This window comes from Ascaphus truei, chromosome 2 (genome assembly GCF_040206685.1).
Source record: "Ascaphus truei isolate aAscTru1 chromosome 2, aAscTru1.hap1, whole genome shotgun sequence".
NCBI lineage: Eukaryota > Metazoa > Chordata > Amphibia > Anura > Ascaphidae > Ascaphus > Ascaphus truei.
Window position 1 is genome coordinate 140259876 of NC_134484.1, and position 27524 is coordinate 140287399.

Genomic DNA, 27524 nt, shown 5'->3' on the forward strand with positions numbered 1-27524 from the left:
ATGGCTGACACAGCATCAAAGAACAGCTTATGTGGATTACCATTTGAAGGTGAGTTCCTCTTCGGCAACAAACTGGATGCCATAATAACAAAAGCATCAGGAGGTAAGAGCACTTTTTTACCTCAGGAAGGCATATAGACCTGGCAGGTCGTTTTCAAGACAAACACATGGAGGGGCGGCCAGAACTGGCTTTTTCGTGGTGCCAGAGGAAGAGGATCATTTGCAAAGAACAAGTTCACATGAAGGTCAAAGGGCCCAGCAGTTGCCAGTAGGAGGGTGACTGAAGCAGTTTTCTGCAACATGGGCCCAAACAATACAGGACAATTGGGTAATTGGGTATTAGAAACCATTCGTCAGGGGTGCAGTATAGAATTCAAAGAGATGCCAAGAAGAAATATGGGCCTAATAACATGGATACAGTCCAAGGAAAAAAGAAGGCAAATGAATTCGGCTTTAAAGAAGTTATTACAAGCGGAAGTAATAAAGAAGGTACCTCAGGAAGACAGAGGAAGTGGAATTTATTCCAGAATATTTCTAGTAAAGAAACCCACAGGGGATTACAGAGCAATGCTAGACCTAAGAAAGGTAAATTCATTCTTGAAAATAAGAAAATTCAAGATGATATCACTGAACCTGATTATTCAAGAAGTACAACCAGGAGACTGGATAGTGGTGATAGACTTAAAAGACGCTTATCTACATGTGCCCATAGCAAAGGGACACCAAAGATTTCTAAGGTTTGCAGTAAATCAAGATCATTATCAGCAGTGGTCGACAAATCACCAAAAAATCTACTCGCCAAACAAAAAAATCTACTCGCCACCTAGTACCACACGTGTGCTGCTTGGGCCAATAGGAGCTCGCCACGATGTTAAATCCACTCGCCCGGGGCGAGCAAATGTATAGGTTTGTCGAACACTGATTATCAGTACACAGCACTGCCATTTGGTCTGGCGACTTCCCCAAGGACGTTTAAAAAGGTTGTAGCCCCTCTAGTGGCAGAAATGAGAGAAAGAGGGGTGGAAATATACCCATACCTGGACGACACCCTGGTTAAAAACAAAAAGTCTGGAGAAACTACAACAAGATCAGAAGATGGTCAAACCTTCATGGAACAGCACGGTTGGTTAATAAACAGAGACAAGAGTCATCTCATGCCCACTCAACTGTTAAGATTTCTGGGGGTAGAATTCGATACGGTAAAAGGAGAAGTGAGACTACCAGAGGCAAAGAGGCAAGACATAGCCATGCAAACAAAGAAGCTCAGGAAAGCTGCCAGAACTTCAGCAGAAGAATGCATGAGGCTTCTAGGAAAATTTGCTTCAACAGTAAGCATCACAAAATGGGCAGCACTACATATGAGACCATTACAAAACAATTTTGCAACAATGGAACGGGAATCACAAAAACACAAGACAAAAAATCTTGTTAAACCCACACACAAAACAGGAATTAAAGTGGTGGGAAGATACCCAAAACCTGGGAATAGGACAAACACTACACCCAGTACAGTGGGTAAGAATTACAACAGATACGAGCAATGCAGGTTGGGGTGCCCAAATGGGAAAAACATTGATGCAAGGAACCTGGACAAACCAGGAAAAGCATCTTCCATCAAATCTGCTGGAACTAAAAGCAGTACAAAGGGCCCTAGAAGTTTGCCAAGACCAAATAAATGGTGGCTATATTAAGATAGAATCAGACAACAGGTCAGTTGTCAAGTATATAGCCAAACAAGGAGGAACCAGGAGCAGAAAGCTGATGAACCTCACAGCAGAAATCCTTTTTTGGGCAGAGCGCCACTTGTTGGAAATTACAGCCATACATACCCCAGGACTGGAAAATGTCACAGCAGACTTTCTAAGTCGCAACATCATACACCCAGGAGAATGGGCATTAGACCCACAGGTGTTCCAAGAACTGGTAGAGCAATGGGGTCAGCCAGACACAGATCTCATAGCGACACATCAGAACCGCAAGGTAAGGAACTACTGTGCAAGACAGTTTTCATCCAAGCGCACAAAGTACAGATGCTCTCAGTTTCAAATGGGACTTCAAGTTGGCATACCTGTTCCCTCCAATTCCCCTAATTCCGAAAGCAATCAGGAAAATCAGGGAAGACCAAGCAGAAGTGATATTTATAGCACCATACAGGCCAAGAAGGCTTTGGTTCACACACTTGGTAAATATGGCAGTAGATACACCATGGCACATACCAGATCGCAAAGGACTGATGCGACAGGGGCCAATATGTCATCCGAATGCCAAACAATGGGCCTTGACGGCATGGCGATTGAGTGGGAAACATTGAGACTGAAGGGTTGTTCAGACAAAACAATCCAGACCCTTTTACAAACAAGAAAAGGTTCCACATCAAAAGTATACCATATAATCTGGCTTTGCTTTCGCGATTGGTGTGAAAAAGAAAAACTAAATTTCCTTTCACCTAGAATTGTGTCAATAGTAGAGTTCCTGCAAAAGGGATTTGAGAAAGGTCTCAGTCTTAGCTCATTGAAAGTACAGTTTTCTGCACTATCAGCCTTATTGGAAAGAAATCTGGCAATGGAAAGATTAATCATCAGGTTCTTGCAGGCAGTTAAAAGATTAAGACCTCAAATCAAGAACAGAGTACCAACATGGGACTTGTCTCTAGTATTGGATGTAGTAACGGTAGCTCCATTTGAACCTATACAGGAGGCTTAAAATGGTTATCATGGAAGATGGCGTTTTTGATAGCAATCACCTCAGCAAGGAGAGTGGGAGAACTACAGGCTCTATCAGCCAAGGAACCATTCCTAGTCATACATCAAGACAAGGCAGTTCTCAGACCAGTGCATCAATTCCTCCCAAAGGTTGTATCACAGTTCCATATGAATCAAGAAATTGTGATTCCGTCATTCTGTCCAGAACCAAAGAATAAGAAAGAAGAAAGACTACACAAATTAGACGTGGTAAGATGTCTAAAAGTGTACATGGAAAGGATGCGAGATGTCAGACAGACTATTCATTAAACCAGAGGGACCAAAGAAAGGTCAAGCAGCATAAAAGACAACAATTTCTCAGTGGATAGTGTCTTGTATTTAAGAAGCTTATGAAAACAAAGGACATGATAAACCTTTGAACATTAAAGCTCATTCTACAAGGGCCATGTCTACTTCATGGGCATTTAAAGCCCAGGCTACACCAGGACAGATATGCAAAGCGGCAGTCTGGTCCTCATTCAATACATTCTTGAAATACTACAGACTAGACGTACAATCATCAGCTGACGCAAGCTTTGGTCGTAGAGTGTTACAATCTGTAGTGAAATAAAGTGTAAAGTGTATTAATAAAGGTCAAATTGATAAAGGCATTAACTGGTGGTGTTTATTTCTGATGTGTCCCTCCCTAAAATTGTCACTGCTTGGATATGTCCCAAAGGTGCCCACTGCCAGGGTGATCAGGAAAGGAGAAAATTTAAAACAACTTACTGTAATTTTCTTTTCCTGGAACCATGGCAGTGGGCACATAGTTACCCGCCCTATGAATGTCTAATGCCTATCAGTTATATTTTTCAGCTATGGAAGAATCGTAAGACTAAGGTGCAGGTAGAGGGAGGGGCCTTATATGGCCTACCTGCAAAGTCTATTTCCTGTCCTACCTAGAGTGAGAAGGGATTAACCCAAAGGTGCCCACTGCCATGGTTCCAGGAAAAGAAAATTACGGTGAGTTGTTTTAAATTTTCTCCTTTTTCAGGTCATCCCAATCTCCGCTGCAATAGAAAATAATCACAGAACTTCTACCATATACCTTTTGTGCAGCCCGCCAGGGAAAGAGAGGGAGAAGGAGAGACTTGTTGTCAGTGAACCGGATGGTTTGATTCATTTTTCTTATTGCATATATACTCTGGTGTACTCAGGACTTTGCCCGTTTGAGCTTTCAAGTTGTATTTTTTTGTGATTATTGAGTGCTTCTCTGGTGGCTGGGGTGTCAGGGTTAAGGGAAGTACTTGTGGTCTGAGGGAACGGGCCTGAGGAAGGGGTCTCCCCTGAAATGTTGCCCCCCCCTGATTACCCTCCCCCATTTGTGTTGTCCCCACTCTCCTTACCAGTGTCTATCCCGCTCCCTGTCCCTGTGTATTTTCCCCCCCTACCACAGTTATTGTAAGATTTTGTTTATTCATTTGCGCCGCATCACTCCTAGTTGTGCTATATTATCTCGTGCATACATTAAATGACTTACTTGTTTGACATATACCTAGTTTTTGGACTTTCTCTGAGTCAGAGAGTGCTGGAACTCTAGTTATTTTTGACCTTTTGTATGCTCTTTTGGTCATTACCCTTTTGGTGATTTTGCCCACAGAAATAATTGAGGAACAAGCGTCTGTGTACTGGTTCTTTTTTTCTAACTGGCCACTTGCTATGACTTTTTACTTTCCAAATTATTCCTTCTGGGTTGTGTTATAGATTTTGGATACAATTGAAGATGTTCAAGAGCACATTTTTATGAAGGAAGCTAAACTTTTGCAAGCTCTCATACCAGTTGAAAAAGTGCATATCACGATTCTTGTTGCTTATCTGCGAACAGAGGACGAGGTGGCGAGGTAAGAATTTAAACACGGAATAATAGCTTAGATAATATTTCATGATGTCCTAATATAAAAATGAACCTTTTGGAAAATACATTATAAACTCGTCATGTGCCATGGCAGCGGCTGATACCAGTGAAATAATAAATGGGTAAAACCCTAAACGAAGATCTTGAACCATTGAAATGTTAGAAATAGATCAGTACAACATGAGCTGTAGTATCAAGTTATGTTATGACTTTCAATTTTGTTTTTTTGGTAGGACTGCTGCTTTAAAATGATTTTTTTTAAATTTATTTATGTGTATATATTTATATAGAAATATATTTTGATTGGTGCAATCATTTTGTCTTTGCCATTAGGGATGGGCGCAGAAATGACTTTTTGTGTCAAATTATGTTTGTTCCAAAATTACCAAAGAAAGTTGAAATAAATAATATTTAAGAATTGTGATTTTTTTTCCCCTCAAAGTATTCACACGAACCCCAAACAACTTGAGGGTGTAAGATTGTGGTATTTACAGTATGAAATTTGAACACTTGAAGCATGCAGGTTGCTCTGAATAGACTATAATTTCATCAACCGATGTAACCAGCGTTAATCTTCCCCCTGCCAGGGGAACCCACAGAATCCTGACCACAGAATCCCCCGGCAGCGGGAAATCTCTAAGTGGGGGTCCCATCTGGCGGCTTTTACTGTCACCAGAGCAGGAACAGCGTGTTGCTTTTCTTCCCGCAGATCCACGGACAGTAATGCGTAATCATTAACCTCCTCATTTTAACTACTGTAAAAGTATCAGAGGAGTCTGACCAAGAGAACAAATGCAAAGTGCATCTACAGGAACCAACACTGGGCACATCTGTGAAGAAGTGGGTCTGTGCGGAAGAATTTGCATCTAAAAAGTTATTTTCTTTGTGTGATTCACACCAAATGTGTTAAGCATATTTATATTTTTATACAACTTGCCGCATTTTTGCAAGAATTGTTTGTATATCTTTACTTATATTTTGCCATCCATGTACATACAGTAGCGCTTCACAGCAGTAATACACGTGACTTAATTATATAACACAATATGGGAATAAGACATAAAGGTAGAAATTAGGAAAAGGATTCCCTACTGAAAAGAGCTTGGAAATTAAATTGGTAAGTAGGGAGAACTTAGAGAAAGTAGGAGAGTGTTCTGGTAAGTGCATATGCAAGGTCCAAAGGTCAGTACATATGAGATGTATATTATCAGCCAGTGGAGCTACCATTATGATTCATTAAAGATGTGTGTTTCAAGATAGGTCAACGTTAAATGGGTTAAAACAAAGTGGAGAGAGTGGGTGCTAGTCGGATATTGAGGGGAAGGGCATTCCAGAGGCGAGGGGCAGTGAGAGAGAGGTTTTAGGTGGGAGAGGGCTTTATATACAAAAGGGGTAGATAGAAGACATCGTTGAGCAGAAAGCAAGAGTTGGCAGGTGTATAGCGAGAAATAAGGACTGAGATGTAAGTAGGTTCCGAAGACTGTATAGTCTAAATAGAGAGGAGGATAAATTTGTAAGTAATGCGGAATTTAATTGGAAGCCAGGAGAAGGATTTCAGCAGGAGAGACAGTGAGAGATTTAATGGGAGAGTAAGGTGATTCTAGCAGCAGCGTTTAGGATAGATTGTAGAGGAGACAGGTGAGAGACAGGAAGGCTGGACAGTAGAAGGTTACAATAGTCGAGATGCAAGAGAATTGTGCTCTAAAACACTTCCTACTGCTTGTGACGGAGAAAAGTAAAGCAACAAAAGTATGAATTTGAATGTAAGCCGCACATTTCTTCATACATATACTGTACCTGTAGCTGCACCCTTAGCTACTCCAACTACTACTGCACTGCACTCCAGCGACTCCAATATCATCGCAGACCAACACAGGCAAATGAAAATGGTGCAAAGAATAACAATACATAGATTTGCCTATTGCAGCTATATTGTAGCACAATTTGAGACAAAACAAACACTGTGTTAATATTTAGGGTATAAAAAATGGACCCCATGGACTCTAGAACATACATTTGATCTTTTAATCTTGATAAGCCACCTCCGAAAATCATTGGTATTTTTTTAAATGAAATATATACCATAATGTTTTTAACAATAATTAGCAAAAACAATCAGTTTTATAGTTATGTTTATTTGAAAATCCTTTTTGAACTTGCCAACTCATTTACTGTAGAATAACCTTTTACAAAAACTTAATGCTGTGATATACAGGACATTTGTATGTGATCTTGATACAAGTTAGCAGCTTGTGTCCACACTGTTTTCCATGTCGTATGGTTACTGAAGTGATGTGAGTAAAATAACATGAGCATACACATTGTGAATAACATACTGTACCATTATAATTTTAACAAAACCATTTCCCAGTTGTACACCACTTTATTGTACTGTACACAGCATACACACAGTGCTTTCTTGACAAGCTATTCTGGAATATATACAGTCCATAATTGTTAACTTGTATTAAGTTTTCTACCTAAAAGGTACTTGCATTATGTTTTTCCTTTTCTTTGTACAGTGCCGTTTCTGCTTTGATGAACAGTAAAGCTAAGGTAGAGGAGCTCATGCAGGGTAAACCGTTTAGGATGACATTTCACGGAATTGGCCAGTTCAACAATCAAGTCATATACATAAAAATTACAGAGAGTGAACAGAAACAGCTCTGCAGAATTGCAGGTTTGTAAGGAATGCTAAAATGCTACTCAATAGGAGCCAGAACTGTTCTTTTTATTTGTTTAATTTGGTGTTTGTTGAACTTTTAGGCACAGAATGGCTTCTTTAACAAATACGAAAGGTATCATACTGTAAATATAGGAAGGTTGAAATTGAGGATCTAGGATATTTAAATATTGTACATTTTAAACATTAAAGCTTCTTTATAAAAATAATCTTAACCTTCTCTTGAAGAATGATGATTATTTTCTTACTCTCATAAGTGTAGTATAGGATTTACATAGAGTTCTTGATAAATTGCATCCGGATTTCGCTTTGCTTTATTGTCTTTAAAATGCACAAGTAGTACATACACCCAACCCTCACTCTCTGTCCCAAAGGATCTTTTGTGTTCTTCAAACTATAGTATCACTTGAATTGTAATCCCATTTAGGCTCAAAGATTCCCTTTTACAAAGCTTTTGCCTTTATGCTTTGTGCTCCATTCTATGTATTTTCTACATTCTATTTGGTGTATTAGCAAAAATACCACATGGATATTTTAAATGTACAGTATACTTTTATATTTCTGTGATGAATTATGTGTCATGCTGTCCCTAATCACAAACATTTGTCAGAGCCTTGCCTATTCCACACCCTCTATACTATATGATAAGAGGGCAATATATTTTATAATTACAACATTTCATAGACGGTACTGTAGGTTTCTGTGAAGCAAACATTTATTTGTAAGAGTAATATGACACAGGAGAAGATCACAATTCCTTAGTATATTTCAACTCCCTCCACAAATTTACCATAAGTCTATTATCCATATTAATTCCTTAAGAGTGCAATAATTGGTTTTAGCTTGGCCACTCCAGCACTAAAGGGGTTACAAAAAAGTGCACATGGGAAATATAAAAACAAAGGTCTTCTGCCATTCATAACATCACATGTAATATACTATTTGTTTTAATGTAAAATCAAGAAGCCTACTTATTACATTGTTAAAGGTGTCATGGTTTCCCTAAAGATTTAGCAGGCATGTTAAAAACCTAGTAACCAGCTACAGCTGCAGTAGATGGACACTGCTCACTTTTATTATTTCCCTTAAACTGACAGCTTTTTTTCTGTGGTTGGAGTGTTCTGAAAACCAAGGTACAACCTGCAGACATGGTACTGAAGCCCACACACTAGGAAGGGTAATGCAGGGAATTGGGGATCGTCTCTTAACATTATTCTTGTCTCCTAAGTGCAACCACAGCTGCATAGTTCTGCAAACAAGGGCTATTAATACTTCAAGGGTTAAGTGTAAAAAATTGATTAATAGTGTATGCAAGTTATGTGAGCGCACACAATTTGTTACAACAAAACCTGGCACAGTACAGAGGTGGTTAAAGAGGGACAGCACAACACTACGACACCTAATTTACAAGATGGTACAGTATGAAATACACTACTAATCTTTGCAACATTCACAAAATAATTGAATTAATGGAAGATGTTAGTGCAGATACAATGTAGATAACATTGGATGAAATTCAATTCATAACACACTAAAAAATTACACAGAAAAAAGAACTTGACAGACCCAAATCCTTCTCCTCAAACACAAACAGTGCTTATGTCACAGGGGGAGAGTGATGGAAGGGCAGGTGTACAGCTTGTTTGGCTTGCTGTAGCAGTAATTTTATTTGGCATTTTGTTTTTTTGCATAAGCACGACTCCCTTACCCATTAGGTGGTCAGGGTTGCCAATAAACCGCAATGCAAGAAAGTTGGGAAAATGTGTTTTTTATTTTTTGAAAATATGTGTTGTGGTTGTGGGATGCTCTGCATGCCACGGGAATTGTCACATTTGCAGCCACAGTTATGTGGCCTTGTAGAGGGTATGGTCACTAGTTAAGCATGTGTCCCGGACAATCTTTTAGGAGTGGTGATGTGTTACCTATCTGGTCCACCTGTTCCTCTGTGTTAATTGGGCAGGGCAGGGCAGTGGGATGCAAGAAAGCACAATAACACAGTTCCAAATTTTATAAAAGGGGCTTTATTGAAACAAGTTCAATGTAACTTCTTCTGGCAAACCCAGTCCTTGGTTATAGAGATAAAGGAGCACTGTGAAACAACCACTTAATACAAAGGTACAATGAAAAACAATGGCATGTATTCTTAAACTTGGACAAGGTTGCTGTGCGAAGTAGTAGCTAACAAGCCCTCTACAACCCTGCTGCATTCAGCTGTGGCTGTCTCACTGGTGTCGTGTGCTTGGGACACTATCTTCAAACAGGTATGGAGAAGATAAAGAAACCAATAGTGCGGATGGTTTATTACTTAATATATTATATATATTTACACCAATTGATTTGATCTATATGCATGTCGTTATATATTCATAAGGAGAGTCTGGTTGATGCTCCCTTTCCATGTTAAACCAAGTCCTGGGTTTGATTACTAAGGCACACAGTCCTTGAAGGGAATATAAGTAAAGAGATGAAGTCTGATGTTTGTGGGCATGGACTGGGAAGGCAGCGCCTTATACTTATCAGGCTCCTCTCCTCAATGGTTCCCTGAACGTCATCCTAGTGGGTACCACCACTTTTTAGCCCTCTCAGCCTGAATACCACAGGTGAGGGAACTAGCCATGGACGATTCCTACTCCAATCTCACCCCTCATTGTTCCAGGCTTACGTCCATGCTCTTTTAACCCTACTGCAGGACACTCACCTAACTGTCTCTTATTACTGCAATTTTATGATGGTATACATCCACATTGCAGTAATAATTTCCTGGGTGTGATATTTACCCCAAAGTTGCAAAGCGGGAATTAGTGCATTAATTAACGCATTAATAACCTCAGAAGGATAGACAACAGAGAGCTGTCACAATTTTTCAGATTGGACAAAGTTGTGAGTCGAGTACCTCAATGATCGGTACTGGGCCCTTGATTTTTAACAGGTTTATTAATGACCTTGATGTTGGCATAGAGAGCAAAATCTCCATCTTTGCTGATGACACTAAATTGTGTAAGGTAGTAAAATGAGAGTAGGATGTAATTCCCTCCAGAAGGACTTGGATACACTGGAAATGTGGGTTAATACAGATAAATGTAAGATTATGCATTTGGAAAATAAGAATATACAGGCAACGTAAAAATTAAATGGGGAAAAAATTAGGTGAATTCGCGATGGAGAAGGATCCAGGAGTGCTTGGAGACAGCAGGCTTAGCAATAATGCCCAATGCCATGCAGTAGATGCAAAGGCAAATAAGATCTTATCTTGCATTAAACGTGGCATGGATGGATATTTGGAAGGGAAGTAGGCATAATTATGTCCCTCTATAAAGCATTAGTAAGACCACACCTTGAATATGGAGTACCGTTTTTGCCACCACTCCATAAAAAAAGACATTATGCAACTAGAAAAAGTGTAGAGAACAAAATCTGACTTCTTAGGAGAGGCTAACTAATTTATATTTATTTATATTAGAAAATGTGTCTAAGAGGGGATATGATAACTATATACAAATATATTCGGGGACAATATACGGAGCTTTCAAAATAACTATTTATCCCAAGGGCAGTACCAACAACATGGGGGTCATTCCTTAAATTTGGAGGGCAGTTAAAACGTGGAATTCATTACCCAAGGAGGCTGTAATGGCAGATACAATAGCTATATTCAAAAAAAGGTTGCACATCTTTTTAGAAAGGAAAGGTGTAACACATCCCCCCTCCCCCCACCACAACACTAAGGGTGATTTGTATGGTACCTGATGTATCATGGTGCTGGTTAGCTCACCTGTGGTCTTCCAGGAAGCCTGAGTCTCCGCTGATGGAAGTGGGAGTAGCAATGGGACAGGCTTGAAGTTCTCTGGCATACTGTAGTGCCTCCATCCTGCAGGTATCTGCCAGAGACAGGGAGTAGTCCCCACAGGAACCCCTTCTAGCAAGTCACACAGAGGAAAGGAACAGTTCACCATTTATTGGTGGGCCAGACCTGATTCCTTCCTTCTCGGGAAAGAGCGGTACTTCATACACCCGGCAGTGATGGAACATTTCCCTCACATCTTGCATGGACACTTTTCCTTGACTAGGCCCCCAAGGGCTTGAGGCTAGTCACCACCCCCTTGCCCCCTGATGGGGTAAGGCAGAACACCGCCTCACTCTCTGGGAAGTAGGCTATATATTGGAATCCTTTTCTAAATTTAGGTAGGAAGCATCTTATATACCTGGGGAGGGGTTAGTAATCCTGCCCTTAAATTGGGCAGGTTTAGGTGATGGACAGGCATCACACCATAATGCCTGTAATGACCCTATTAACAACCCCCCACCACCCCAGGCATGATACTTCCAACTGCCATTAGCCTGCACCAAACTAACCAGTGTGCTAACGGACTTGCATGCTGGCCCATGTGAAAGGGATTTAACCCTAACACTGCCTGCACTTACCAGGATTTATATGCTAGGCCAGGAAAAACATAGCCAGGGGAACTAGGCTAGACAGGGATATACCGAATAAGTAAACATGGGAAGGATGTTGATCCAGGGAGAAATCTGATTGCCATTATTTGGAGTGAGGAATGAATTTCATTTAGTTTTATTTGTTTGCCTTAATCTAGATCAAAATGCTAGAAATGCAAATATAGATGTTGATGGATAGATTTTTTTTTTAAACCTCATCTACTATGTACTGTAACTATGTAACAAGAAAAGAAAACTGCAGATCTCTATACTAGAAGCCAAAAGTGTATTTTGGAATGTTCTCAATCAATAGGAAGTGAAAAGTGCACCTATTTCAGGATTGCTTGCAAGGCTCAATACTGTGGCACTGTAAATGTCCAGTTGCTGCTGATACCCCTGGGAATGGGGAAGTCTCAGATTCTGATTCCTGAAGTAACAGAGACCATGGATCATGACGCCAACAGACGTTTGGGGGAGTATGAAAGGCAAAAGTAATATGTAAGGCACCTCTGGATGCAGTACACACAAACAGGGACAATGCAAGTATGAATAAGCACCCTTATCACATGGAATAAGGGGGACTGTGTTGCATTCTACAGATAAAAACTCCATCTTATCAAACAGGTTTCTTTTCTACAATCTGGAAATCTCTTTTCTGTTAACAGTAAAATGCATTTTTTCACAACCCCTTCTTAATAAGAAATTGTATTCAGGAAAGTAATATAACAAGGCTCAGCTCTGATTACACCTGTATTCAAAACTGATTAGCAGTAAATTGACGACATTGGCAAAAACCAGACACTGCATGGTAATTAACTTCTGGTTTAAAAAACAGACTTGTGTGTTCCATTCACACTATCTACCTATTATGAAATCACCGATGATGTGGACAAAATTCAAAATCTCATTATATAGTCACTAGGTACACTTTCTAATATGCTCTCCGAACCATCATTTATAAAGTATCTGTAATCTTTAAAAACAACACTTCCTTCTACAGTAAGCGACTAATGCCTTATTAATTAAACTGAAAGATGACTTGGTTTGTTATTGCTATACTTTTGTTTAACAGATGCGGTCACAGAATGTTTCACTGAAATTGGTGTGGACATCTCTGGAAGCAAAGACTTCAGGCCACATCTGACTTTTCTCAAGCTTTCAAAAGCACCATCTCTTCGGAGGAAGGTAAAACTACTGAAGCATTTTTTTTTCATTTAGCTTTTTTCTCTTCAATAAATGTTCTCATAGTATATGCATAAAACAATATACAACAAGCTAACTATATTTTTGTTGAATTTGCATGTGTGACTGAACACATGTACATTTAGTGATCTAAAGTTAATTTGACTCGTTGACGGTTTACTTTCACAAAGCTCCCAACATTTGTTTATTGGTTCTTTCATAGTGCTGAACCCTTTACTTTAGGCCTGCTAAGGAGTCCTGTAAAGTTATGTTACGTATCAGGTTTATGTTCTCTTTCATAAATGTTGCATGTGATTATTATGCTCTAATACTGTGTTAATTGCTTAAGAAGCTAATTGAACACATCTGGTATAGTAAAGAAAAGTACAGGAGTGTGAGAGTGCACCTGTTTCTCTTTTCTTGGAAAATAAAACTTCATTGCGATCAGGACTATGAAGTGAAAAAAAGAACATATTGAATAACCAGCTATTGTGATGCCATCTAGTGGTTATTTCCATTTGCACAAGGTTTTTTTATTGATTCAATTTTATACCATCTACTAGTTTTTCTAATCCAAATGTATCCAATATTGATGTGTTGACTAACATATGATGACAATATCCCCCAGCTGTTTGCATTTTGCATGACACAGTAATTTGTATATCTACTCTATCTTGAATTTTAATATGTAACCAATGACTATTAGAGATACTTTCAGTAGATGCAGACACTGCATTTTTTTAAATGTATTTCCTTCTTGGTAACTAGTATGTAAATGACGATAAACTGCCAGATTAATAAGCAATGATCACTTCAAGTAATACCCGAGTCTTAAACGTGAAGATGTTGGTACTGTAATGTAGTCAGAACCACAACAGCTAAAACCTTCTGAACCGCATCTGAAGTCACAGTCTTGAGGAAATCTAGTTTCGAGAAAAAGGGGACAAGTTTTTGAATTGGTGGCCCCTTCATTCTGATTTCTTTCCTACTGATCATTTTGTGGTGTACAGTACATATCAAAAATGGTGGAACTATTTGGGGCAAAACATTTGCTTCAGGGGTATGAAATAAAAAAAAATCTGATGGATTGTAATGGGATTTCTACAGAAAAAGGCTTGTATGTGTTCTTAGGAAACAGATTACGCAGATGTCACCGATTAGTGTCTGTTGATAGATGCTGCAAGGTTAGTGCTGGACTTCGATGTCAGCGATGATGTATTTTAAACTTGCATTGGTATGATTTTTTTAAAAATTATTTTGATAAAATAAAATTTCAAATTGTCATGAACGGCACACCTGTGGGCATGTGACTTGTATATGTGACCAGGGTTAATACACACAGCTGGTTCTCGCACCCGTGATCTCCCTCCATCTTACACTTTAATTCTTCAGCAATTAAAATCTTCCGCCATTAACCCTATCTATGCCCTGCCTGTTATATTACATCACATTAACTCATTATAGCCTTTAGTTTTGATCTTCAAGCTTATATTATACTCAATTTGTCATTTTGTTCTCCAATGCAACTATAACACACATCACTGCGAAAGGCTCAAAGACCTAGATTGATCATCACTCGTGTCTAGGCGCAAAGTTCACCTTTCCTGTCTTGCCTTCAAATTCTTTATGGGCAAGCTACCCAGCTACCTGAACAAGCTCCTCACCCCTACCACATGCAGCACCTATCACCTGAGATCAGACTCCAAAAGACTGTTCATGGTACCAAGGCTCAACAAAGTATCCAGCCGCACCTCCTCTTACTGTGCACCCCAAAACTGGAACAACCTACCAGAGACACTTACATCTACCACCAGTCTACGTTCTTTCGAATCTAAGGCTGTCACACATTTTAATCTGGTCTGTAACTGTTTCATACTGTACGCCAAAATATAAATTATCTTTAACTGTGCATGCAATGTCTTGTATATAATGTGTACCCTGCGCATTATGTAACCTTCTGGACATGTCCTTAACCCCCTTCTTCAGTCTCTAATTACACTTTTATGGCTTATGGGGAAAAAATAACTTTCATTTGAATTAAAAGGTGCCTTAATATAGGCAATACCTCATAACTTAATTCCCAGAATATTGTAATGCAACCGATTTGTATTTGGGTGAATTTTCTGCATATTTTTGAGGGGATTAACTCTACGTATGAGAGACATATGGATATCTGTCCTTTGCATCCTCATAATCATAGTTTTGTATAATTTAATTTGTCTGATCATAAATGTTACAAAGGTATATTCATTATTACAAGACAAAACACAAAAACAGGGGCGCTTGTTGTAGCAAATATATGTATTGTATTAAGATGGATATAGTTATGACAAATTTTGTATATAATAGAATAACAAAAAACTTGCTTGTATGAGGTTAGGACTTCTTTGCCTGGTCTGGGTGATGCTGTTGGCTGCTCGTTGAAAAACGGGCTGGTATTTCCCTCTGGGTTACTGGAATTAGAGCCGCCTCAGGAGCCGATGTTACCGCTGCGCTTGTCCCTTGGGTTGTGCTGTTCAGGAGGTGTTGCGCCGCGTCCTGGAGTTTCGCTCGTGTTGCGGCTGGTGTCCCAGATATCTTCTGCTTTCTCTCAGCTATCCTGGATATAACGCGGTCTCTGTGTACTTCCAGTGTCCCTGGTAGGGATTACCCCTATGACGAGAGCTGTTCCATGCTAGGCACTGTGTATTCTCTGCAGCACTATACAGCTACCTCTTGGGCTTCAGTTTTTGATTGTAAATAAATTCTGCTACTGCAAACTTGGATATGTCAGTGGGTAATAAATGAAAAATCCTACGCGTTTCGGCACGACTGCGCCATCCTCAAGGATTCATTATTCTTGCGAATCATTGTCAGACGCATGATATTTTAGAATTAGTAAATTTATATAATCCTGTGGACTATCTTCCTGGCAACACCCTCTGGTATTCTCAGATTACCAAATAATGTCTTTCAAGGTGCCTTAGGTTTTTTTTTGGTTTATTTATACTCTCAGAAGACATTGTGATGTAATATTTCAATCATCCAATTTCCAAAACCACGCATTGACCTTGGGTAACCTCAATCCTAGACCAACAAATAAAAGCTAGGTAGAGTCAGTGCCTTGACCTGCCATAAAAACAATTCCTTCCATTTTTAAGCCAACTTGAAACTAAAAGAAACATCTGGTGTGCCAGGTTATTTTAAATACTGAATATTGTCTGACATTTTCATTACACAGAGTTTTCAGAATCCCATTATCTTGTGTATTGTGTGCTGTGACTGGGAAACAAGATAAATAGCAGCTTTCTGCTGTAAATAAAAAAGTTCAAACGCTCATTATTTTCTAACTTATTTCAATATATGTTTGCTGCTTTGTATTTGGATGTATATTTTGTGGTTACTTTTTAACAGTTTGCTCTCATGCTGCCCTGGGAAGAGAAGTGGAATTTCCTTTACCTACTCCCTTATCTCAGCACAGGGTGCCCACTTCCCACCGCTTCCTTCCAGCAGGAAGTTAAGGCCTGGTTCCAGTACTCACCTCCAGGATGCCCTGCTTCAGCACAGACCAGAAAGTAAAAGGGGGTATAGGGATACGCGTATCCCCAGTATAGTCAGAGGCCCCTAGTTTAGTGGGAGTCCCCCCCAGTATATGCCCCGCACCCCAGACCTGGGATAGAGGTTTGGAGTGTCTCCAACCATCCATGAGGTTGTGAGAGTGAAATTATTTCTAAATCCAGCTTCAGTAGCAACTCTGAAACTTAATCTAAGCGTTATTTGAAGCAACTTGTTATCAAACTTCTTATAGGAAGGTCTAGGAGCTCTGAAAATGAACGTGCACGTCTTTTCAGTAGATCCTAGGGGACGAGGGACATAGAAGAATTTTGTGATATTTTTATTAGCATGGTGCATAAAGTTATATATGTTTTATGCACTGTATATGAGCTGGGGAGTTTCCAAGTCCCTAGTTCCGAGAGACCAGATGCCACCAGGTTTGGTGCCACTGAGTCTGCTCAGGTCCCGGACTTGAAAGCCACAGAGATGCCAAAGTGTTAGGGCGGCCAGAGTACCAGAGTTATGCTTGAGTACCCACGTCCTGGCATGAATAAGGGCTATCAGGCGATCATTTGCCTGACCCCAGACTCTGAGGAGCCTTTCCCAGCGGGGGTTCAATATGCTAAGTGGCATGCCCCTTTGCAGAATTGAAATCCGTGCCCGCCCAGCTTCAGGGTATCGGCAAATCACTGATAGGCTGGTGGAAATATTCCCACGTTCTGATTGGTTAGGGTATTCTGTGAATGGGACTGAAATCCTATAAGAAACCTATCAGCCAATCAGCTCAGGAGATTCTAAGCGCCAAGAAAGCAGCGGCAAATTCGAAATCACCAAAAGATACTCTGGGAGAAATAGCAGCGAGCCGGCTTCAAGGTTTTTGAGCTGAAATATTTTCTACTTCCCGACTTTTTGCGGCCAAGTTCTACAAAACGAACGTAGCGGTCTGGGCTGGAATTACTATAGTTCTATGAACTTTGTGACTTACTCGTGGTCAACCTATTTCAACACTCTGGAGCTTATCCAGCCATGGCGTGTGGCACTTCATGCTGATTTCAGTTCCAGGACATTTCGGGACAAGTCCCGGTCAACTGCAAACTTTGTTTTAAGGACTGTAAAGGGCTAGGAAAGTCTATTTTCCCCCCAGACCCCCAGTAAGTGTGTTTTGTTCTGCATAATTGTAATCCATTGTGTGTATATCTGTTTCAAAGGAATAAATTGCAATTTGTTTTACTTCTTGGTTTTGCTCAGTAATATGATCCCGGTTTAAAGGTCTAATTGCCTGGTCTCATGTGACAAGTACCACATCTGCTTTATGCCAACTTGTGATACTGATAAATACTTGGTAAAACTCTACACCTGAAAGTAAGGTGTAAGCTTGAGATCAGGTCACTTAACTAGACTGGGACTAGTCTAGTCTAGTTTAGTCTTAGGTGTGGATTGTTGCAATGGAAAAACATACTTTTAAGCTAGTTTTTCTATTAAGGGCTCAAGTGTTGGTTACTGTTGACACAGAAAATAATATTAAGGCTATAAAGTAGTTTTGCAAACTAAATATAACTCTCGACCAGCATTAGGTAAAACTGACTGCAATTGTATATGCTTATGTAACAGTGTTTCCCCTACCCAATCTCATATTGGCCCCCTCCTGTGGAAACTGACCCATATTACATGTGGTGTAGTGTGGTGCACCTGCTGGCTTACAGGACTCCTGAGTCTCCCGTGATGTTATGGGGATATCATCAGGACTGGCTCTCCAGGTATAGCTGAGTAATACTCACTCTTGGTACAACGCCTCCATCTCTTCTAGATGCCAGTGTTGTAGGGAGGAGTCTCTGAAAGAACCTCTATGTGCATCTTCTCCCTGAATGACTCCACTCTCAGGCAAGAAGGGTTGTTTGGCAACAGCATACTTTATTGCATCAGACAGTAGCAGACTGCCCATCATTGCCGCCGGTCTTCAGCCGCTCATTATAGGTTGCCAACCCAAAGGAAGTCCCTGACAGTACACTCCCAGGCAAGGGCACTGAAAGCAGGTCTAGCTCTTCCCTTACTCCCTGATGGAGTAAGAGGAATAGTCTCCCACACCACTCCCCTGTGGGAGGGCCACAAATCCTGCCAGAACCCTGGCAGTTTGCTGGGACAGACTAACCTCACTCATAGGTGATGAGGCACTGCCTAAATACAGGAAGTGCTGTGCACTAAATAGCTCCAATAGACACCACCCCTGTGTCACTGTAATTGGACACAGAGCTTAATGACACTATCTTCACTGAATACTACACAACATATGGGGTGGGGGAAAAGCCCCATGGTTACTCCTGGCAAACCTGCCCTTAACAGGGATTATTGCACAGGAGGAGAAAGAACTATAACCCCAAAACTACACAGGGTTACACTTAGGCCTGGGACATGGTGCAGGGAGCGGCGCTGGGCAGCGCTGACGCTCATGCTCTCCTGCTCAAGCAGGAGATTTTTCTTGTCCCTGCATGAGCGTCAGCGAGCGCGCTTGTGGGAGGCTTTTGGGAGGCGTGCCTGGAGGTGGATCGGGAGGCGTGGCTAGCGCGCCACGTCACGGCGCCAACGTCACGGACTGCCATTGGCTTCTGGCAGTCACGTGACCGGCCTGCGCTTGCATGAGCGGCAAAATTTAAACTTGCCTGTCTCCTGCATTTCCACACGCCTCCGCACGCCTGCGGAAGCGCCGTCTAAATCCGCGCTGATAGGGATAATGTTTCCCCTCAGCGCGCCTCAGCACGCCTCAGCACGGTCTTTTTGACCATGTCCGAGGCCTTAGAAGAAACCTGTAGTTAACATTGTGCTTATGTGCAAACATTAAATATGAGAGGGATATTGCTCACTAGACCAGGGTTTCCCAAACTTTTTTTTCCGTGACCCGGTTATTTTTGAACTTCTTTTTCGTGACCCACTAAAAATTTTATCGCCTATAGGGCCTGCACAGACACACACACAGCTACTGATACACACACACACACACACACACACACACACACACACACACACACAGAGCCACTGATACACACACACACAGCCACTGATACACACACATACAAAGCCACTGATACACACACACACACACACACACACACACACACACACACACACACACACACACACACACACACACACACACACACACACAGCCACTGACACACACACACAGCCACTGATACACACATATACAAAGCCACTGATACACACACACGCACACACAGCCACTGACACACACACTGATACACACACACACAGCCACTGATACACACCTTAGGGACACTTGGGTGGGAGGGGGGCCAGGGACACTTGGGTGGGAGGGGGGCCAGGGACACTTTGTGTGGGAGGGGGCCAGGGACACTTGTGTGGGAGGGGGGCAGGGACACTTGTGTGGGAGGGGGCCAGGGACACTTGTGTGGGAGGGGGCCAGGGACACTTGTGTGGGAGGGGGCCAGGGACACTTGGGTGGGTGGGTGGATGGGTGTGTGGGAGGGGGCCATGGACACTTGGGTGGGTTGGGTGTGTGGGAGGGGGACAGGGACACTTGGGTGGGTGGGTGGATGGGTGTGTGGGAGGGGGCCAGGGACACTTGGGTGCCAGGGACACTTGTGTGTGTGGGAGGGGGACAGGGACACTTGGGTTGTGTGTGTGGGAAGGGGCCAGGGACACTTGGGTGGGTGGGTGTGTGTGTGGGAAGGGTCCAGGGACACTTGGGTGGGTGTGTGTGTGTGGGAGGGGGCCAGGGACACTTGTGCGGGTGTGTGTGTGGGAGGGGGCCAGGGACACTTGGGTGGGTGGGTGTGTGTGTGTGGGAGGGGGCCAGGGACACTTGGGTGTGTGTGTGTGTGTGTGTGGGAGGGGGCCAGGGACACTTGGGTGGGTGGGTGTGTGGATGGGGGCCAGAGACACTTGGGTGGGTGGGTGTGTGGGAGGGGGCCAGGGACACTTGGGTTTTGGGGCCAGGGACACTTGGGTGGGTGGGGGCCAGGGACACTTGGGTGGGTGGGTGGGGACCAGGGACACTTGGGTGGGTGGGAGGGGGCCAGGGACACTTGGGTGGGTGGGAGGGGGCCAGGGACACTTGGGTGGGTGGGTGTGTGGGAGGGGGCCAGGGACACTTGGGTGGGTGGGTGTGTGGAAGGGGGCCAGGGACACTTGGGTGGGTGGGTGTGTGGGAGGGGGCCAGGGACACTTGGGTGGGTGGGTGTGTGGGAGGGGGCCAGGGACACTTGGGTGGGTGTGTGTGTGTGGGAGGGGGCCAGGGACACTTGGGTGGGTGGGAGGGAGGGGGGCCAGGGACACTTGGGTGGGTGGGAGGGGGGCCAGCGACACTTGGGTTAGGGGGGCCAGGGACACTTGGGTGGGTGGGAGGGGGGCCAGGGACACTTGGGTGGGGTGACTTACCTTGCCGCCAGACGCTTTCCCCTGCTGCCCCCGATATCCCCTGTTCCCGGGACGGGAGGAGGGCTTGGGGGCATGGGAGGTGGGCTCGGGAGGGGGTGTCACAGGAGGTGAGCTCGGGAAGCAGGCCGCAGTAGGAGCTTCCCCCTCCGTCCAACGTAATGTGCGGGCCGCAGAGGAGCTGGTACTTCCTCCTCTGTCCCACGTTGGGAGCGGGGTGGGAGGAAGGGAGTGGGGGGGGAGGAATGGAGCGGGGGGGGAGGAAGGGAGCGGGGGGGGGGGAAGGGAGTGGGGGGGGGAGGAAGGGAGTGGGGGGGGGAGGAAGGGAGCGGGGGGGGGGAGGAAGGGAGTGGGGGGGGGAGGAAGGGAGTGGGGGGGGGAGGAAGGGAGCGGGGGGGGGAGGAAGGGAGCGGGGGGGGAAGAAGGGAGCAGGGGGGGGAGGAAGGGAGCGGGGGGGGGAGGAGGGGAGTGGGGGGGTAGGAAGGGAGTGGGGGGGAGGAAGGGAGCAGGGGGGGAGGAAGGGAGTGGGGGGGAGGAAGGGAGCAGGGGGGGAGGAAGGGAGCGGGCCCTGCTTGCCCTGCGCAAGCACGTGGGACCGCGGGGGGAATCGCCGGCATTTTTTTAAACTTGAGCTGGGGGGACGGGAGACACCGCGCGGCCAGCCTCGCTGCGACCCGGCAATTTTGGTGCCGTGGCCCGGTGCCGGGTCGCGACCCACCATTTGGGAAACGCTGCACTAGACTATATGGGGGAAAACATGGGAGATAAACTTTCAATAATACAATAACACTAACGATTCATCCTTGCTTCTCATGGTCTCTGCAAACCAACCAACTTAAGTGTTGGTGTATGATATGAGCGGCCTTCCTGAGCAAGATCATCAGCACCCAAAATGCCTCTGACACAAGACTAGGGGCCACGGCGGGACAATCCATCAGGTGAGGGTACTTCCTGACACTGTGAGGATTCGCCATCCTGGCGGCTGAAACCGCCTCCTCACCTCAAACCTGCTGCTTTGTCTGACACTCAGGAAGCGCAGCCGCGCAGCCTCGTGGCCCTGCTACGTGCACGCGGATCTTGCGCGGTCTATCTGCCCGCCCGTGAGTTCTGTCTATGCCCCCCACTCTGATGCTTGACGGTTGCGTTCGTCCAGCCTCCCCTCTGAAACACGCCACGGTCTCCGCCCCCGCCCCACTGACGGACAGGACCGGAGTGGGAGTGTCTTGCACACCGGACTCCGCTACCTGACCTCGTGATGCGCGCAGGTCGGCACGCGTTCAGTCCCGCCTCCCTTCCTGATCAGGCTACATCATAGGGCACACCTGTGTGAACCAGCAGCCTATGGGATTCGGTTTCCTGGTTCCGCCCTGCCTCTTCATTGGAGTTTCTCCCTATATATACACCCTATTGCTCCAGACTCTCATTGCTGAGCATAGTCTTGTGTGACGCTGTGCCTTGCTGCATTCTTTTCCTGTTGCCTTGCCTTTCCTGATATCCTGTTGTTGCCTGACCCTGCTACTCTCCTTGGACTCCGTACCTCTCCTCTCCTGATCCGGCTACGAACGACCATTATTCTGTCTCCAGTCCTGACCTTGGCTAGTACTCCGACGATCCGCTACTCTCCTATCCTGAACCTGGCTACATACCCCGACGATTCACTACTCTCCAATCCTGAACTTGGCTACGCACCCCATCGATCCGCAACTGTCCTCTCCTGACTTGGCAAGTACCCTCAACTACTCTCACATCTATAATCCTGACCTGGCTTGCACGACCAATCTACATTCTAGGCACGCCCACGTGGCTGTGGGTTGGCGTTTCTCAATACTCTAACTCAGCACCGTGGTTGCGCTTCGTTTGTGGTGAGCTACGCGTTACAGACACATAGGACTATCCATTGTGTTAGGCTTGAAAGCTACAGATGGGAGATGTGACCAGAGCTCCTCTGAACCAGGCAAGTCTCAGCGCAGCGGCCTCTGCGCTGTGATCCACTGGAGTCACACTGCTTGATAGAGGCCTGTGGACTCCAGGAATTTCTGAGCTTCAGCCAGATCCTGTAAGTGTTCCAGTCCAGAGTACTTTTCTGGTACTTGCCCTTACGTCGCTGTTGTGGCCATCGTGGTTTCTGGCCAATCTCTTCCTGGACTTGCACCTGTTCCAGGGCTTAAATAGCAGTCAGTGACTCCCAGTGACTCCCTGCCCGAGCATTGTATGCTTTTCCTTGTAATCCTTGTATTCTTGAGCCTGCCCTATTCCAGAGCCCCCCCTATTCTTTTGGATTCCCTGTCGCCGACCTTATCCTGTGACCCTGATCACCGCTCCTGTGCCGCCTGGCTTGACCCCACCCTGTATACAGACTTACACCTTTGCCGCCTGCCTTGACCTGTGCCTGGATCACAACTACTCTAACAGGACTCTGTCCCCTGGCTCTGGTCGTGATCATATACCCCAACTTCAGCCCTGCAGGTAAGCTCCCCATAGGAGACAAGAACCATTATACTGTAGATCCTTAATAGAGGTCTGCGAGCCATCCTTCATCAATATCAATTTAAAACAGAAACCCCATATTATTATTTAATGTTATTTTGCAGAGTTTCTATAACTTTCTTGAGATTTCTCCACTTTTTAAGGGGAATGGGGTCAAATATGTTAATACAAGTACTGAAGCACATCCATCTCTACCGAAGGCCGATTCCTGGTGGCAGCGAGAATGGCTTTTTTTGTCTAAAAATAAGGAAAATGAATAATGAAATCGCTTGGGTTTATCCATCGAGGAAACATGCCTTCACGTTTCATCCAACTCTGGAAAATCCGGAATGTGTGTGTTTTTCCTCCATGAGCAGTTATTTTGTGGTCTTCTTGGCTGTTTAAGATGTTGCCATTCTGTAGTTTATCGCTCTTCGTCTCCTGCAGAATACCATTATGAGCCTCTGTCACTTCCATTTTGTTCTCAAGGTCACTGGTCCACTATCCTAGTTGTCAGATTAACTTTCACTTATTTTATGGTTACTTGGTGCTCAAGTCGGAAAGTTGATGTCAGATTAGAGTATACCTCATTGTTGTCCTGCCATTTTGTTGCAAGGGTCCAAACAGCTCAACTCCATGCATGCACCCCTATTTAAATATTTTGAAAACCTCAACTGCCATATGTTTTTCAAAAAACATAGCATTAATTCACTTTGGTACTGCACCATTGAAGTGTTGATTAGTCCGTGATAGGAGGTAGTTGTTAAAGTCAATTACTTGTATAGATCTGAGTAAGCAACGTATTACAAACAACCAGGCTTTTGTTTTCACATTAAGAGGCATTGTGATTGCATTACTTTTATAATCCATGTACCATTTGGGGATTGGGGAGATCTACATAACAAACATGCTAAAGGACGTACAGTAAAAGCTTTATCCGGCATGTGCTGGACATGAGAGGTTCCGGATAAGCCAAAATTCTGGTTAATGTACAGTTATACCATACTTGTAGTACCAGTTTTCAAAGAATTGCAATAAATTACAAGGTATAAAATAGTATACAGGTACTCGCCAATCAAGTTCTGTAGTAATGCTACTGTAATACTGTCAAAAATATGCGACTGCACTTGGAAATACTTGGCTCAATCTGGACATTGCGGATAGCTTAGGCATGGATTTCGGTTACTACTTGAAGATGTGTATAGGGATATAGTATCAGAAAATCTGGATACTAAAGCTTGCCGGTTTGTAAAATTATACAGCTTTTACTGTATTAGATTGCCCAGCCGCATAACCTATTTTTTATCCATTATAGAGAAACACGCACACATTTTTAAACTGGCAGGACTCCAGTAGGTTTAAGCCTTTATGGTTAGTAGGTCAGTTTTAAATGTCAGAAACCGGGCACATTTCACATGGGCTTTTGTAAATTCACATCAAACAATTGAAGCAACAATGAAAATCCCAGAAAGATATATTCTTTGTGGGTTTCAACTTGCAATACCTTTTTGTGAGTTGTCCATTAAATATTTTGTTTCTACATCAACATCAGCAAAAAGCTGTAGATTGTATTTAATTATTTTATGGTAATGCAGACAGTATTTGACAGGAGGCATCTAAAACCTTAGCCTGTGCATTAATATTACAAGATGGAACAGCAATTCTGCAAGTAACAAATTAGCATTATGTAGACAGAATTATTCAAAATTCTGCAGCATGTCCTGCATTTGGCCAGTACTCATGACCAGTAACTAGCTCTTAGGGGCCTATGCAGAGAGCAGCGCTAAGCTCGCTTTCGCCACTTATCAGAGAGTTCTGCGGGCAGAAAATCAGAAAGTGGCGCGACATAGGGAAACAGAGAAAAAAGCGCCATGTTTTTTTTTACCTTAGAAAAACTCGCCGAGGCGGTGGCGAATCCCTAGTTTTTTGCACTTTTTCAAGCCGCCGTATGCAGGAAGCGGCGAACAGCATGTGTGAGAGAATCTCTCCAGAAACATGGAGAGCTGTTCGCCAAGTCTGCACGCCATGAAAAGTTGGCAAACCCCTTATGCTGCCTGGCGATAGGGATGACGTGGCCTCAGTTGCGCGCCCCAAAAAAAAAAAAGGCACTTTAAACTCGCGGTTTCTTTAAAGCACATTCAAACAGCGCGATTCGCGCCAATTACAAGTTTCCATATTCCTGCATGTCAATTCTGGCGCTTACCGTTGCTTTGTGCATACGGAGGCGAATTCTCCACATTTTATGTTTAAAAGATTCAATCCGCCAGTTTTTTAGATCGCTGCTCTCTGCATGAGGCCCTTTATGCGAAAGCTCCACTTGTTGCCTTTTACAGTACAGTATATATTGTTTTGAAGCTTTTAACCATGCACTTATCACTATGGGCATGCTTATCTATCTTCAATAGTTATTTATGTATGTATTCTACTGTATCTGCAGTGTTGAATTATCAATTGTTTGTGATTAATTGTTCCAAATTATTTGGAAACTTAAAAAACATTTCAGTTCAAAATACTATAAATACATTAATTTGTAATGTGTACATAGTACCGTTCTTTATCCATTACATCTATTTATTACATTATATATATTTGTATCTCTCTAGATTTGTGTAATAATTACACCATGCTTAAACAATTTAAAAAGCACTGATGAAGTTTCACACAGTGGTTTTTAGACCATATATGCCCCTGTATCAAAGACTTGGTATACAGTACTTATAGTCAGTGTTCGACAAACCTATACATTTGCTCGCCCCGGGCGAGTGGATTTAACCCCCGGGCGAGTAAATATTGGCCCAAGCAGCCCACGTTTGGTACTAGGTGGCGAGTAGATTTTTTTGTGTGGCGAGTAGATTTTTTGGTGATTTGTCAACCACTGCTTATAGTAATTGCTTAAAGTAATTATTTGTTTGGTTAACCCTTGCATTACCAACATACAGTAGTTCTGCCCATAATGGGCATAGGCTATAGGCATGCTGTAGACATACTGAAAACAAAGAGCTTATATAGAAATAAATATGATTAACAAGTATATAGAACATTTTCTATTTAAAAAAAAGTAACACTTTCCAAATGAATGTATTCAATATAACGTGAACTCTGGTATAATGGACGTAACAATTTTACACAATAGGTTTTTGATTTGTTATATTGTTTGACAGTATAATAATTCTGTAATGATTTAGATATTTCTTTTGTCTTTTTTTTTTTTTTTAGGGCATCAGAAAAATTTGTAGTGATGTTTATAAAGAATATGAAGACCGTTTTTTTGGTGCTGAGCTGTTAAGCAGAATTGACCTCTGTTCTATGCACAAGAAGAACAAGGAGTCTGGCTATTATTATTGTGAATGTTCAATACTTTTAGATATGATCCCATCAAATGAATCTGACGATAAAGAGAAGGAAGTTAAGGAACCACAAATTGAAACTATGAAAGAAACAAAACTTGATGAGTCTGCGGAACTTCTAGAATATGGACTGGCTCTCCCAGACAACCGTATTGCCTCCTGTGTATCAAAAGACGATGAAAAAACTATTTTGGACATCACTAATGCAGCAACCATAAGTAAAGAGAAGGAAATCAAAGAGCCAGATGATCAGCCTGAAGCCGTGAACACTAATCTGGGAGAAAAAGCCTGCTGTGAGTCAACACCTGATCTATTTCCAGCAGAACCTATAGCATCAACAGCTGTGGATGAGGGATCTGAAAAGTAAAACTGACAGATAAGAATCTGTTGCCAAAGAAATGTCTGCATGGCTTAAGAGAAACATAAAGATCAAGAACAAATCGGGCTTTCTGCTTAAAGTGTACTCTGTTTTTAGTGGTGCAATGCCAACTAAAGGAATTAATGTCAGGAGAAACATTACGAAGTTTAGAGACAAATACAGATAGTCAGCTCTGATAAAAAATAAATACATTTTTTTTTTTAAACTCTGGGCAGTGTGCGCAACTCCCAGAAGTGCTATATAACCAGATGGTACATTTTCTTCATCAAGGTATAATAAAGATGACTCTAAAAATGAGTACAAATGGAAAATAAATGAATTTTGTCTTGGACTGATGAATTAATGATGTTGCTGCACATAGCCACAAGGGAAATTCTGATTTCCATTTGCTTTTCCTGTGTCTGGCATAGCCAACTTGGGAGTTAAAATGTTCCTTCTCAACAACATGCCTGCTTGCTGTGGAGGAACCTCTCTCAGGGGCTTATTTAAACGT

General features: G+C 43.0%; 1 protein-coding gene across 1 annotated transcript; it reads left to right on the forward strand.

The window, feature by feature from the left end:
• On the forward strand, positions 1-27293 carry LOC142488147 (A-kinase anchor protein 7-like). Its single transcript, XM_075588520.1, has 6 exons — positions 1-103; positions 1886-1980; positions 4446-4582; positions 7119-7276; positions 12786-12898; positions 26522-27293. Exons 1-6 carry the CDS (start codon positions 1-3, stop codon positions 27017-27019), a joined length of 1104 nt encoding a protein of 367 aa, XP_075444635.1. The 3' UTR covers positions 27020-27293.
• The last annotated feature ends 231 nt before the right edge of the window (positions 27294-27524 follow it).

Bases quoted from the DNA above. Each gene is read 5' to 3' on its own strand.
- LOC142488147 (XM_075588520.1), top strand. From the start codon at position 1: ATGGCTGACACAGCATCAAAGAACAGCTTATGTGGATTACCATTTGAA. The intron at 1,981-4,445 runs GTAAGGAACTAC...GTTGTGTTATAG, and splicing joins CGACACATCAGAACCGCAAG to ATTTTGGATACAATTGAAGA. The intron at 4,583-7,118 runs GTAAGAATTTAA...TTCTTTGTACAG, and splicing joins ACAGAGGACGAGGTGGCGAG to TGCCGTTTCTGCTTTGATGA.